Genomic DNA, 12445 nt, shown 5'->3' with positions numbered 1-12445 from the left:
ACATAACACATAACACGGTAAGCACGGAGCTTAGTGAGTTCCCCAAAATACCACATACAACACATATTAGCCACTCGAGGCTATAACTATATTTGACCCTCTAGTCAATGTGTCTCAGTGGGACCCTCCAGTCCCATAACTCTGTGGACCCTCTGGTCTTGACTCTGTGGATCTTCCGGTCCTAACTCTGTAAACTCTGAAACATACATATCATAAATCACATAGAAATAATGCAGTGTATCACATCATATAAATAGCATACAAAATACTCTGTCACATAACTCTAATTACTACTCTAGGTAAAGTATAGTGAGAAGACTCACCTCGGGAAATCTCAAACAGTCTTGAACTCGGAATACTGATCTAGCCTCTACCTAATCACCTAAATAAATTACTTTAATTCAATAATGGGTCACAAAGGCTACATAAGTCTCTTACTATAATCTCTAGAAGGGTAAAAGACCATTCTACCCCTCTACTACTCCAAAGGTCCTCTGGTTGACTAAACCCAAAAGTCAACTAAAGTCAACAATCCACTCTGACCAGACTCGTCGAGTTCATGCGACGACTCGGTGAGTCCATACGCGTACTCAGATTCCTCTTAAGGTCTCACTCGACTCACTGAGCCACTCACCCAACTCGTCGAGTCACCAATGGTCACGAGTCACAGGGCAACCCGATCCGACTCGTCGAGTTCACCAAGGCACTCGGCGAGTTCCCTCTATGGACATGCTCAATCGACCTCCTGAGGTCAGATCTGCTTCACCAATCTATAGATCTGGCCTCCTAGAACCCAAAAGTCATGCAAAGGCTCGACCTTTATGTCCATGCATGGTATATTTTGCTCATTATACCATTATGACTCCATTAAAGCTTCATAGCTTCCAAACTCCATTTTTGCTCATCTATAATCTCATACTTTCGGACTCTCTGGACCTTAAAAGGTCCAGATCTACCACTCAAGCTTGGAAAGGGGTTTGATGCATCCAAAACCCCATCATGAAGATAATATAAGCCTTAATTTCCAAAATAATAGATCTACACAATTAGGAAAGGAAAGGGGTCGAAGATAATACCTCCAACTGAAGCCCCTTTGAATGAAATCTTGAGATCTAGCAATTTCCTTTGGCACTCTTGATTGTAACTTCCTCCTCTTTCGCATAATCACACTTATAAGCTCAAGATAGCTCTCCCTCTCACTCTACATGACCAAGGACTCTTTAGGGTTGTGCTCTGGAAGATATGGCCGCAATTGGGAGGCCATAAGGTCCTTTATATATGTATCAAGCCCAAGGAATTAGGGTTTCCGTCCACAGCGCTGACTCAACGAGTCAGATACCCGACTCGTCGAGTCCATCCATTTGACACGTCCCCAAGTCGCGATCCAACTTGACGAGTTAAGGATCCAACTCGTCAAGTCACCCAATATCGACGGATAGGTATTGACGAGATTTTCAATTCTCGTTTAGAATATTGTGCTAATAAGCGATCTATCTCCAATTCACCATTTACGATCTCTATAACCGTATTTGGTAGAACGCGAAACTTCAGCGCATCATAACTTCTTCGGTATAAGTCGGATCGGAGTGTTCTTTATATCTCAAGAATCCTCATCACGATTACTTCCTCTTTCATCAAGGCTATTCGTCATAATTATTATTCTATTTTGGACGCATATTTTATTCTTATTTTACTATATTGTTTTAAGAACATATACTACACATAACTATGTAGATCACATAATACTCAGATAATTATTTTTATTAACTAATAAAAAGTTATAATTGTTGACCATTACGAGAAACTCGAGCGTTACAATTTAGATGAGACTTTGGGGAAGAATACGCTATAAATGGTTTTGGGAGGTATTCACCAAAATTCACCAAAAGATTGAAGGGGAGTTTTTGTACCACTTGAGATATCAAAAAGCTCGAAGAAGAATTTGTTGCCTTGAAAAAGAGTAACATGTCCATGAATGAGTATACGAAAAAGCTCACTGATATGATTCTTATTGTTGAGAATGTTTACCCCACCAAACATTAAAGGATTAATCGATATACAAACGGACTTCCATGAAAATATGAATTAGCAGTAAAACGTGCAACCACTCTTGATATGACGATTATTGTTGCACGTAATGTTGAATATGTTAACAAAAGTCGAGCTATAGAAAGACAATCATTTGGGAAGAAAAAAAGTCTGGAAGCAAAAGTAGCTTGGGTTCCTATAAAAATAACAATTTTCTTTGTCTTAATTGAAAACAAGGAAGCAATAAGAAGTGTGACAAGCATTGGAAGAAAATTTGGAGAGAAAATGTTGTTTTTATTTCTGATAATGAAATGATATTTGTGTGATTATTCTTTTGAAAAAAAAGACACAAAATGATTTTTTAATTTAGAATTTTAATGCAAAAGATGTCAAAACATTACAGTATAATTTACTCAAACAAAAGTTCTAATTTCTAAAAATCTCACAAACAAATTTAAAATTTGTGTCGAGTGTTACTTAAATAGACCCGTGGGCAGTTATTTTAAAAATCAAAGCACACGCATGACACGCACGCCTTTGCTCGCTTAAGTTTCCACAAACTCTCTCTGTAGGCTGTAAGTTTCCCCTTGTGTTCTAGGGTTTGCATTGTCGTAATCAAATTAGGACAGAAAGAAGACCAGATCAAAGTCAATATACACAGATCGGAGAAATGGAGAATCCGAGTATCTTGTCGTACGAAAAGCTCGAAGGAGTAGCCTGTTGGGTCGGCAACAACGTGGCATCGGCGTTCTTCGCATCGCTGGAACGTTTCTCCTGCGTCAACCTGAATACATCCGATTCCGACGATGAGAACGAAGAAGAAGCCAAAGATCGTCCTCTCATGCAAACAAATATCCAATTTACAGCATCCGATAGTTCCGCACACACCCCCACCTCCGTCGAGGATCTCCCCGTGTAAATCGTTCTTCCCATCTGGTGATCCTATCCAGAATCCAAGAACAAAAAGTATGTACTTGTGAGTTTTCGATGTTATTCTTGAAATTGTCGTATAATTGAGTTGATGTGATTCTATTGTAATGCTACGATCTCTTAATTACGGTTTTCACTTTTTGTTGAACTTCTTACGTCTCTGGATGATATATTTTTTTATTTTGTTTCGAAAATTATTGTATCTTGTGTTGGCCCTCCGCTTGAAGAAAGTTGCTTTGAAATGGTTTCGCAAATCATTGTATCATGTTGTCATTAAACTACTATTCAAGCAAATTGTAGATGTTCTCTATTTGATACTATCAGAAATGCTGAAGTGTCATTGTGCTTCCTTGGTTCTAAATTTTGCATTATCCCCAAGAATTATGAGTTTTCATTTTGTGCTTATATGCAAATATCATTTGTTCTTATCAAATACAGTTTGGTATAGACTTCGTATCCATTTGGGTGTTATTGGAATTCGCATGTTGATTCTTGTTCTAATTACACTGGCTGATGTTCCTTTTGAGTAATTTAGTAGAAACTCAATGAAATTTATGTAATTAATATCACTAGGAAACAAAATAAGTGCATGATTGAAAAATGTTGATCTATTTTGCCACAAAATCATTAGAGCCAAAATTATAGATACAGGTTGAAAACCTAATGGAGGGGTAGTTATGTACAATGGAGCTACTCCAGAAAATAACCCAATACCCTTTGCTAGTTGCTACTCTATAATCTATATGGCATCAAAATACAAAATACAGAATGCCAGACACCAATGACAGCTTTGTTAGTAAAGTAAACTGTAAAAGACAATATATTATCACCCCTCAATCTCCCACTAATAAAGTCATGAACGAACATATTTTGCTTTTTACCCCCATATTTTATCAGAAGAAAGCTTGGACCAAAAGTAAAAGCCATACAAGCACATAAAACGCCATTTCTGCCCATTTTGACCCCACTCTGCAGTCAATCATTCATCACTGCTTCTCTAGCCCCTCCCTAAAAAGTCACAACCAACCCCTTCCCTGTTTCCGTACCTGCTGCCCGGATACAGGCCCCCACCTGCCCGGATGACTCCACCTCTACCCGGGGGCCAGAACACACATGATTTTCTCAAATAAGCCTTGATTCAGAGAATCCCCCAAATCAAATAAGGCAGGATTGGCTGTTTTCTTTGTACCCCATATGATTAAACTGATGGTCTTGTTATGTTCATTTCACCAAGACTTTTTAACCTTTTCCTTCTTTTTTTAAGTAAAAAAAAATCTCAAACAGTAGCCGGTAGCCCGTGGTTGAGAAACGATCTGATCCGTCCATCCCATCCAGCTGTCACGATCACAAGACCCCACGTGTGACAATTATATGAGCAAGAAGACGACGATCGGACAAATTTTTTATCAGATTTACGTAACGGTGTTGACATGGACATGGACATCGACATTGACAATGACTTTGACAGTGACTTTGACATGCCAGATGGAGGTGGCTGACTGGGACTGGACGCCAGAAGTTTTTCTTCCGGCCATGTCGCAGAAGCTTTTGGTATCGACTCTGTAAAGTACTGGGAGAAGTAACATGGCGGCAACGAGCGGCACCACCCATCCTCCACCTCCCCTCCACCGCCCGCAAAACCAGACCACGGGACTGCAACCGAGGCGTTAGCAGAGAAACATTCGTAGGATGTGACAGTCTTATTTTGGTCAAACGAAAGTCCCTTTTGATCATAGCAGTTCCAAACATATACATTTGAATCCTCGTTTGATGAAACTATGTGTTTCCCATCTGACGTGAAGGTTGCACAAATCGGATTTGTAGATGTCCTTTGACCTTTAAATTTCCCAACCACGTTGATGCCGTTGAGGATTCTGACTTGGGAATCCGCACAAATCACCATCAGTTTACTTGGATCTTGTGGGTAATACTGTAATAATGTAATGACCATTTATCAGTATTATGTTATTGAAGTGTGATATGAATTTAAACTCTTAAAAAAAGACTCGGAAACAATCATCACCTGGAAACCGATTATCCTCTGTGACTTCTTTTTACTATTTAGGTAAACCGAATCTTCCATTTGGAACTGATTTTCTGGTAAGCTGAAGAAACTACAACAACCGTTCATGGATCCGATGACACCACCCTGGAAAAAAATATATTTTTTATTTTAGTAATTGAAATGTATTTGAATTTTGTAACGAATGAAAATAGTATAGTGTTGAACCTTTCCATCTGGAGTGTAAGCAACAGCGGTGACTATTTCACGTAGATCTATCCAATCCACCACCTGGCATTTAGAAACCGACCACATTCGGACTTTTCCATCAATCGAACCGCTTATGAAATAATTTTGATTCGAAGGCTGGAACTCCACACATGTCACTGCATTTTTTATTTTGTTTTATCAAATGTAAGTAAGTATGATCATCCATGAATAAAATTAATCCATTTGAGACAAATTCAATACCGTAGTTGCTATGCGGGAAAACTCTAAGGCATTGATCACTTCCAACTCTCCACAATCGAACTGTTTCATCAACCGATGATGAAAGAAGAAACTATAACATCAAAAACAAATTTTCAATCACTTTCCTCAAGATCAAAAAACCAGAGTTCTAGTTTTTCTTAATCATGATTGACGACACTCACGTTATTGTTGGACCATGAGAGATCGAGGACATGGCCGGTGTGTCCATGGAACTCATGGACTGGTTTCTCTAGTATCCGGAAAATTTTAGGAGGAAAGATGACACAGGCTAAGTTTTTACTTTTTCTCATACTCTTCATCCTGCTAAGTTTCTGTTTCTCCTTCTCTTTCTCTTTGTCCGCCATTAATGGTGTCAATTCTGAAAGATTATTCACAGTGAAGTATAAACAAGAGGAGTCGACATCTGGAATATCAATTTCATCGGATCTTTCATCTTCAACAACTTGCCAAACACGGACCACCATATCTTCTCCAGCACTAGCAAGATAACGCCCATCAAGACTAAATTTCATGGTTAAAATTGAACCTTCGTGAGCTTGAATATCTTGCCCGATAAATACAGCCGATAGTTCCTTTAATCTCTTCTTATTTTGACGAACTCTGACTCTCTGAACTTTCCCCCACTGGGGCTCCGGTGGTGGCGGAGGTGGTAGCATAAGTGCCAAACTATCAGACCTACGCGTCGTCATTGACCGTAACCTACCAAAAAAATGACCTTTTACTCTGTTCATCGTCTTCACCATTGTCCCGGCGACCTTAAGCCTATCTGTCAAATTCTGAACGACCGGAGCTGGTATGATATCTGTAGTCGCCAATAACTTCCCTCCAATTTCTTCTTCTTCTTCCTTGCACTCCCCACCGCCATTAGAATCTTCAATTCTGGAAATTGTAGACGAAGAACATGTGGCATCGTCGCACCAGGCTGAATTAGAGGAACTAACCGGGGATTCTTCTTTTTCTTGTTGTTCTTCATCTTCTTCAACGGGGGTTCTCAGCACAGCTCCACTGGTCTGCATAATTCTATCGTCGATTTCGATTTCGACTTCGATTTCCCGTATCACCACATCGTCGTCAACCGTATCATTACATAGAATATGATCGTCTTCCTCGGAGCTTAAACCCATTAATCGAAGGAAAGTATGCTTTCGTTGGAGAACACTTGTAGGAGCATTGGCCCATATATCATATTGGAAATCATTAGGCACAGAGTCGTCGTCATCATCACCCCCATGGCTAATCTCGTCAGGTTCAGAAACAGGATGAGGCAGCGAGTCGACTGAGACAATGCTATCGGGAGCATCGAAAAATCGATACTCGTCTTCCTCGCATGAGCTATTCATGTTTTTGTTGTTTTTTTAATTCAGCCCATGAACGTCACCTCAAGAAAGCAACCATTTTAAGCCCTAGGCAATGAACATACCAAACATATTAATTAAAAATTAAAACCCCAATAAAAAGATTACACACCAACCCAGATCAGTAAAGGCAATTATATATATTCTAACAGCTAATGTAATTATTTGGTGTTATTATAATATTAAAGAACAACCAATATATCTGTCGTGGATCCAGATCCAACGCCCATTGAATCTCTCCGCGTTAACCATATCTCCATATGCTTTCTGCATTGATAAATGGAACCTGGTCTCGTCGGTAGAAATTAACGTAAAACTCATCGTTTTAAAGAACGATGACGACAGGGATTACATAATCATATGGGTCGATGAAGATTAAAACTAAAGTTACGGAAGAAATTACGTATAATGTATGTATGTATATTATATGGGAGGTGGAAAGGAGATTGTTGTTTACCTTCTTCTTCTTCTTCCTTTGAATGAAAATGCCAAATGGGATTGGAATTGTAAGGGGTTAAAATTTACTATTAAAACTGTGAAAAAATGGAGAATTGGGGATTTAAATTTTTAATTAAAAGGGAGAAAGAAATTAAGAAATAGAAATTCCTTGATATTCGTGAAGAAGGGATGGACCGATAAACGAGAAGTGGAGGTCTGTAAAAATTGGTGTTTGTGTTGTATAACCCTACATACATACTACTACTCTCCATTGTCCCTGTTCCATTACTTTTCTGTCTTTTTCTGTTTTTGATTAAATGGGGACAATAAAACCTTCCTCAATTTCATAGATTTATGGCCTTTTACTTCTTACTTAAATCTTGTATATATACATTTTTTTTTATAAGATTCTCTTACAAACTTAACTTATTGTCCTCTCGTCTCGTTAGCCAGATTTGTAACAGTTTATAGGCCTATTTTATTTTTTTAACGTTGTTAAATATTATTGATGCATTCCTACTTGTCAAATTGTATGTATAGTCCATATTTTTTAAAAATAATTCAAATAGTCTCTAATATGCTTAATAGTTGTACATTTCGTCTTTAAATTTCCTAATTAGCTTTAAAAAAAAAGACTATTTTACTTTTATGTATTTTTTGATTTATTATTAACATGTTTATTATTAACATTTTTATAAAAAATGAAGACCACTACTATAGATTAGGGATGAGCTTTAGAACCAGACCGGTTCGGAACCGGAACCGGTTTTCCTATATTATAAGAACCGGGAACCGGACCGCTGGTTCTAGCGCCAGTTCCGGTTTCGGTTCTAGTTTTTCTGTTATTTTTTAAATTAGAACCGGTTGAAATATTATAGATGATATGCTATCTTCCGGAGCTTGTAAATGATTTAATACTTAACAAAATTAAGACTTTTTACATTCTAAACTGAAGTACAAACACTAAATTACACGATGAAAAAAGAATCAAGTAATTCCGACTTCAAATGAGTGAGTTATGTACATTTTAAAAGCCGGACAGATTCCAAAAAAATGCTGAAACAGAAAATACGCAACATTGATATGTTGTTTTCCGGGGTCTATAAATGATTCTATATCTAACCAAATTAAGTGTTTTATAGTCTAAAATGAACTACAAACCCCAAATTACATGCTGGAAAAAAAAATTAAGTAATTCCGACGTCATATGAATGAGTTATGCTCATTTAAAAAAATGGGACATATTTAAAAAACAAAAAAATGTTGAAATAGAAAAAACGCAGCATTGATATTCTTTCTTTCGGGGCATTTGTCCGATTCAATATCTAACCAAAACATATGTTTGTATAGTAAAAAGTGAATTAAAAACTCCAAATTACATGTTGGAAAAAAAATCGAATAATTCCGACTTCATATGAGTGAGTTATGCGCATTTTAAAAAACGGAAAAAATGTTAAATCGGTTCCGGTTTTTAGAACCGGGACCGGTTTTCATAAAAATGGAGAACCGGTAACCGGACCTTATTACCAATTCCGGTTCCGGTTCGGCTCCGATCCGGTTCCGGCGGTTCTAATGCTCATCCCTACCATAGATCTTTAACCTTTATCTTAACTATGCTAACACCTTCACCAGTTCATATTATATTTCTTTTTGATTTTCACTTTGAAGTTGTCGGAGCTATAGAAGGGGGGGGGGGGATGTCGTCTCCACCTAGACATCAACCTTCAGAGAGAGGGAGGGAGGGAGGGAGAGAGAGAGAGAGAGGACCATCTCTGTCATCACCACTTGCGTACCGTCATCTTCACACCATCCCCACAAGCACCCTCTCACCCCAAGCTCTCCAAATGTACACCACCATCAACATAGATATGTCCTCTGAAAACAACTTGGATCATCTCAAATCTACATCATCATCAACATCATCTCTTACCCCATATGTTGGAAATAGTGTTCAAGATTATTAATTGTTTGTTAATACTTTTAATGATAACATTGTCATTTTGGGTTGGGATGACAAGGAAATAAAACCTATTCTAGGCGCTTTTGCTCCCGTCTTCACTTATGGTACCACGACTGCTACTACCTAAACCTGCAAAACAAAAACACATCTGTAGTATTTAACACAAAAGTGTCTGGTGAGTTATATTCTTATCTATCTTCACATTTATCCATTCTTCCTCTAATATTTCTTCTTATTTTCTATCTCAGACTTTACATTCTAGTCTGTTCTGCATACTTTTCTATTAGCCTCTTAACATGTCATTTTCATACTCTATAGATACTTTATATTTGTCTTTTTATTTATTTCTACTCATATCCTCTTAACAGGCTCTTATCATTCTCTACTTTTTTTATTTTCTATTCTCATATCTAGTACCTCAACACTCTATTTGTAACACCTGCAAATTCAGGCTAGTCAATTTAGAAATAATATGCGTTAAAAATGACTTTCTGATTGAAGATTATTTAGGACATATATGTTGGGTTTTAGCCATAAGAACTTTCCTATGTGCGCATGCAAAAACCCTAATGCTTGGATCTAGGCTTTCTAATAAACATGCTTTGAATCCAAGACTTCTAATTACTAATTAGGTTAAATAACAACATTGAAACAGATCTAGAATCATACCTTTGAGTTCCTTGTTGATCTTGAGGTCTTGGAGCTTCTAGAGTCACAAATGTCACTCCTCTAATGGCTTACAAACACCAAAGCAAGAAGGATGATTTGGGAGAGAGGAGAGGGGAGGAATTTCGACCAGAGGTTCCTTACTTTAGGTCAAGTGTCGAATTCCATCAGCCATAGGGTCTATTTATACTTGTAGACTCCTTAAGGGTTACAACCTAAACCCTAATTGGATAATCTTCTCTTAAGGCTATCCAAATCCATTCCATAGATAAGCCTTTGGACGATTTTGGCTATCCTAATACTCTTAGAATTCGTCCAAAGCATATCCCAATGAATTTACAGTCTAAAGCTTAACTATCAAACAATTGACAGTTTATACCCCTTTATTTAATTAATCTCTTTAAGTCACCAAATTAATTCTAATTAATTCTATGACTTATATTAATCAAATAACAAATATATTATTCATTATATTATTCTCATAATATATTAATAATATTTACTCTCTCTTAATAAATCATCCTATCAAGTTGCTATGGTGAAGGCAACCCAAAAGAACCATGCACAACCGGGTCAAGTACTTGCCCAATATAGTTACAGCCTTAGACACTATTCCAACAGTCTCCCACTTGGATAAGTCTAGTAACTATACAAGTACAATTCGGTTTGCAATCGTAGCTCTCAAAGACGCTGTCAACTCTGATCTAATCAATCTTGTCCTTTAGATAAGGGAACGTACAGTCCTCTGTTAGATATCATGCTGACAATCCTATGGAATGGTTAGTCAAGCATTTAGGTTTCTCGATCTCTGATTTATTTGACATAGAACTTAATCGAACACATCAATTCAGTTCTGACCGGGCCCGGCACATAAGTCAAAACAAATCATCGAGCGGCCGAGATATCGCTTTTACCTTCTTAGATAAAAGTTACAGATAAACTTCGACTTATATGCATTTACTTATTCATTAACCAACTATACACAACAATACGTTTTATAACACCAAGTTACTGATGCGTTTTCGTATAATCAATGTACAATCAATTAACAAATAATAAACCATATATCTAGGTTTTAAGACTATATGATATTATCGTCTTGCGATCACCTTTTATATCGTATTCCATAAGGTCATTCCAGCAAGCGCGGGTTTATTCCAATGCTCAAAACTAGTTCATAAGCACTCATGAACGTCGCAGCAATCCTTTGCTATGTCTAACACCATTTAGACATTCTACACACCAATTCATGACAATCTTCTTTCATATCTACTTCCAACATATGAACGATTGTGGACCATTTGAATAATTCGATTATTCCTAATAACCTCAATTATTCTGGAAGTCAAAACATGCAAAGTGAAACAATAGCTAAACAATTAACATAAGATAGTAACATTACTCATAAATAAAACTCCTTTATTTAATCATCAAATGTCAATTACATTTATCTATTACACGTTTCTAATACTATCTAATCTATGCTAATATCATCCTTCAACCCAATACTCCTAGCATGCTGCAAGTGCTTAACCCTACTCAGTCCCTTCGTAAGCGGATATGCTGGGTTATCTTCTGATGATATCCTCTTAACTACGAGTTGTCCTTCTTCTACACGATGTCTAATAAAGTGATACTTTCTGTCGATATGTCTTGATCTACCATGATCCCTCGGTTCCTTGGTTAAGGCAACCGCTCCTTCATTATCACAGAAAATCTCCATGGGCTCCTTTATGGCAGGTACAACTCCAAGATCACCGATGAAGTTCTTTAGCCATATTGCCTCCTTCGACGCTTCACTCGCTGCAATGTACTCTGATTCGCACGTTGAATCAGCTACGGTTTCCTGCTTGGAACTTTTCCATGTCACTGCTCCTCCATTTAGGGTAAAGACCCAGCCCGACTGCGAACGGTAGTTGTCCCTGTCGGTTTGAAAACTGGCGTCACTATACCCTCGCACCTTCAAGTCATCACTTCCTCCGAGGACTAAGAACCATTCCTTCGTCCTCCGAAGGTACTTAAGGATATTCTTCACCGCAATCCAATGTGCTTTGCCAGGATTCCCTTGATATCTGCTAACCATGCTCAAAGCGAAGGCTACATCAGGTCGAGTACAAGTCCTAGCGTACATGATTGAGCCAACTGCGGAAGCGTATGGTACTCGGCTCATTTCTGCTATCTCAGCTTCGGTACTCGGACTTTGAGTCTTACTCAATTTGGCATTACTTTGTATCGGTAGTTCTCCCTTCTTTGAGTTTTCCATGCTAAAACGTTTTAGTACCTTCTCTAAGTAAGTATTCTGACTAAGTCCAATTAGTCTCTTACTTCTTTCTCTTACTATCCTTATTCCCAAAATGTAAGAAGCCTCTCCGAGGTCCTTCATAGCGAAGCACTTCCCGAGCCAGGACTTTACTTCCTGCAAAGTCGGGATGTCGTTTCCTATGAGTAATATGTCATCGACATATAGAACGAGGAAGCTTACTATACTCCCACTGGCTTTGACATATACACAAGATTCGTCTTCGCTTCGTACAAATCCAAACTCTTTGACTTTCTCATCGAAACAAAGATTCC

At 37.8% G+C, this 12445-nt stretch overlaps 1 protein-coding gene across 2 annotated transcripts; it reads right to left on the bottom strand.

Moving 5' to 3' along the window:
• Positions 1-3585: 3585 nt before the first annotated feature.
• LOC145066149 (uncharacterized) lies at positions 3586-7450 on the bottom strand. 2 transcript variants are annotated; one of them, XM_079013337.1, is made up of 6 exons: positions 7265-7450; positions 5614-6855; positions 5432-5522; positions 5189-5346; positions 4982-5107; positions 3586-4888 (listed from the first exon to the last, which is right to left on the bottom strand). In XM_079013337.1, the coding sequence occupies exons 2-6, from the start codon at positions 6790-6792 to the stop codon at positions 4235-4237; spliced, it is 2208 nt and encodes a 735-aa protein (XP_078869463.1). In that variant the 5' UTR covers positions 6793-6855; positions 7265-7450; the 3' UTR covers positions 3586-4234. The 2 variants fall into 2 exon arrangements, with proteins under 2 accessions (XP_078869463.1, XP_078869464.1); XM_079013338.1 differs by lacking the exon at positions 7265-7450 and adding an exon at positions 7002-7178.
• Positions 7451-12445: the final 4995 nt, after the last annotated feature.

Source organism: Lactuca serriola, chromosome 8, assembly GCF_051521515.1.
Source record: "Lactuca serriola cultivar US96UC23 chromosome 8, Lser_US96UC23_V15, whole genome shotgun sequence".
In the NCBI taxonomy this organism is placed as follows: Eukaryota; Viridiplantae; Streptophyta; class Magnoliopsida; order Asterales; family Asteraceae; genus Lactuca; species Lactuca serriola.
The sequence above is the reverse complement of the archived record's forward strand: the minus strand, read 5'-3'. Positions and strand labels throughout refer to the sequence as shown.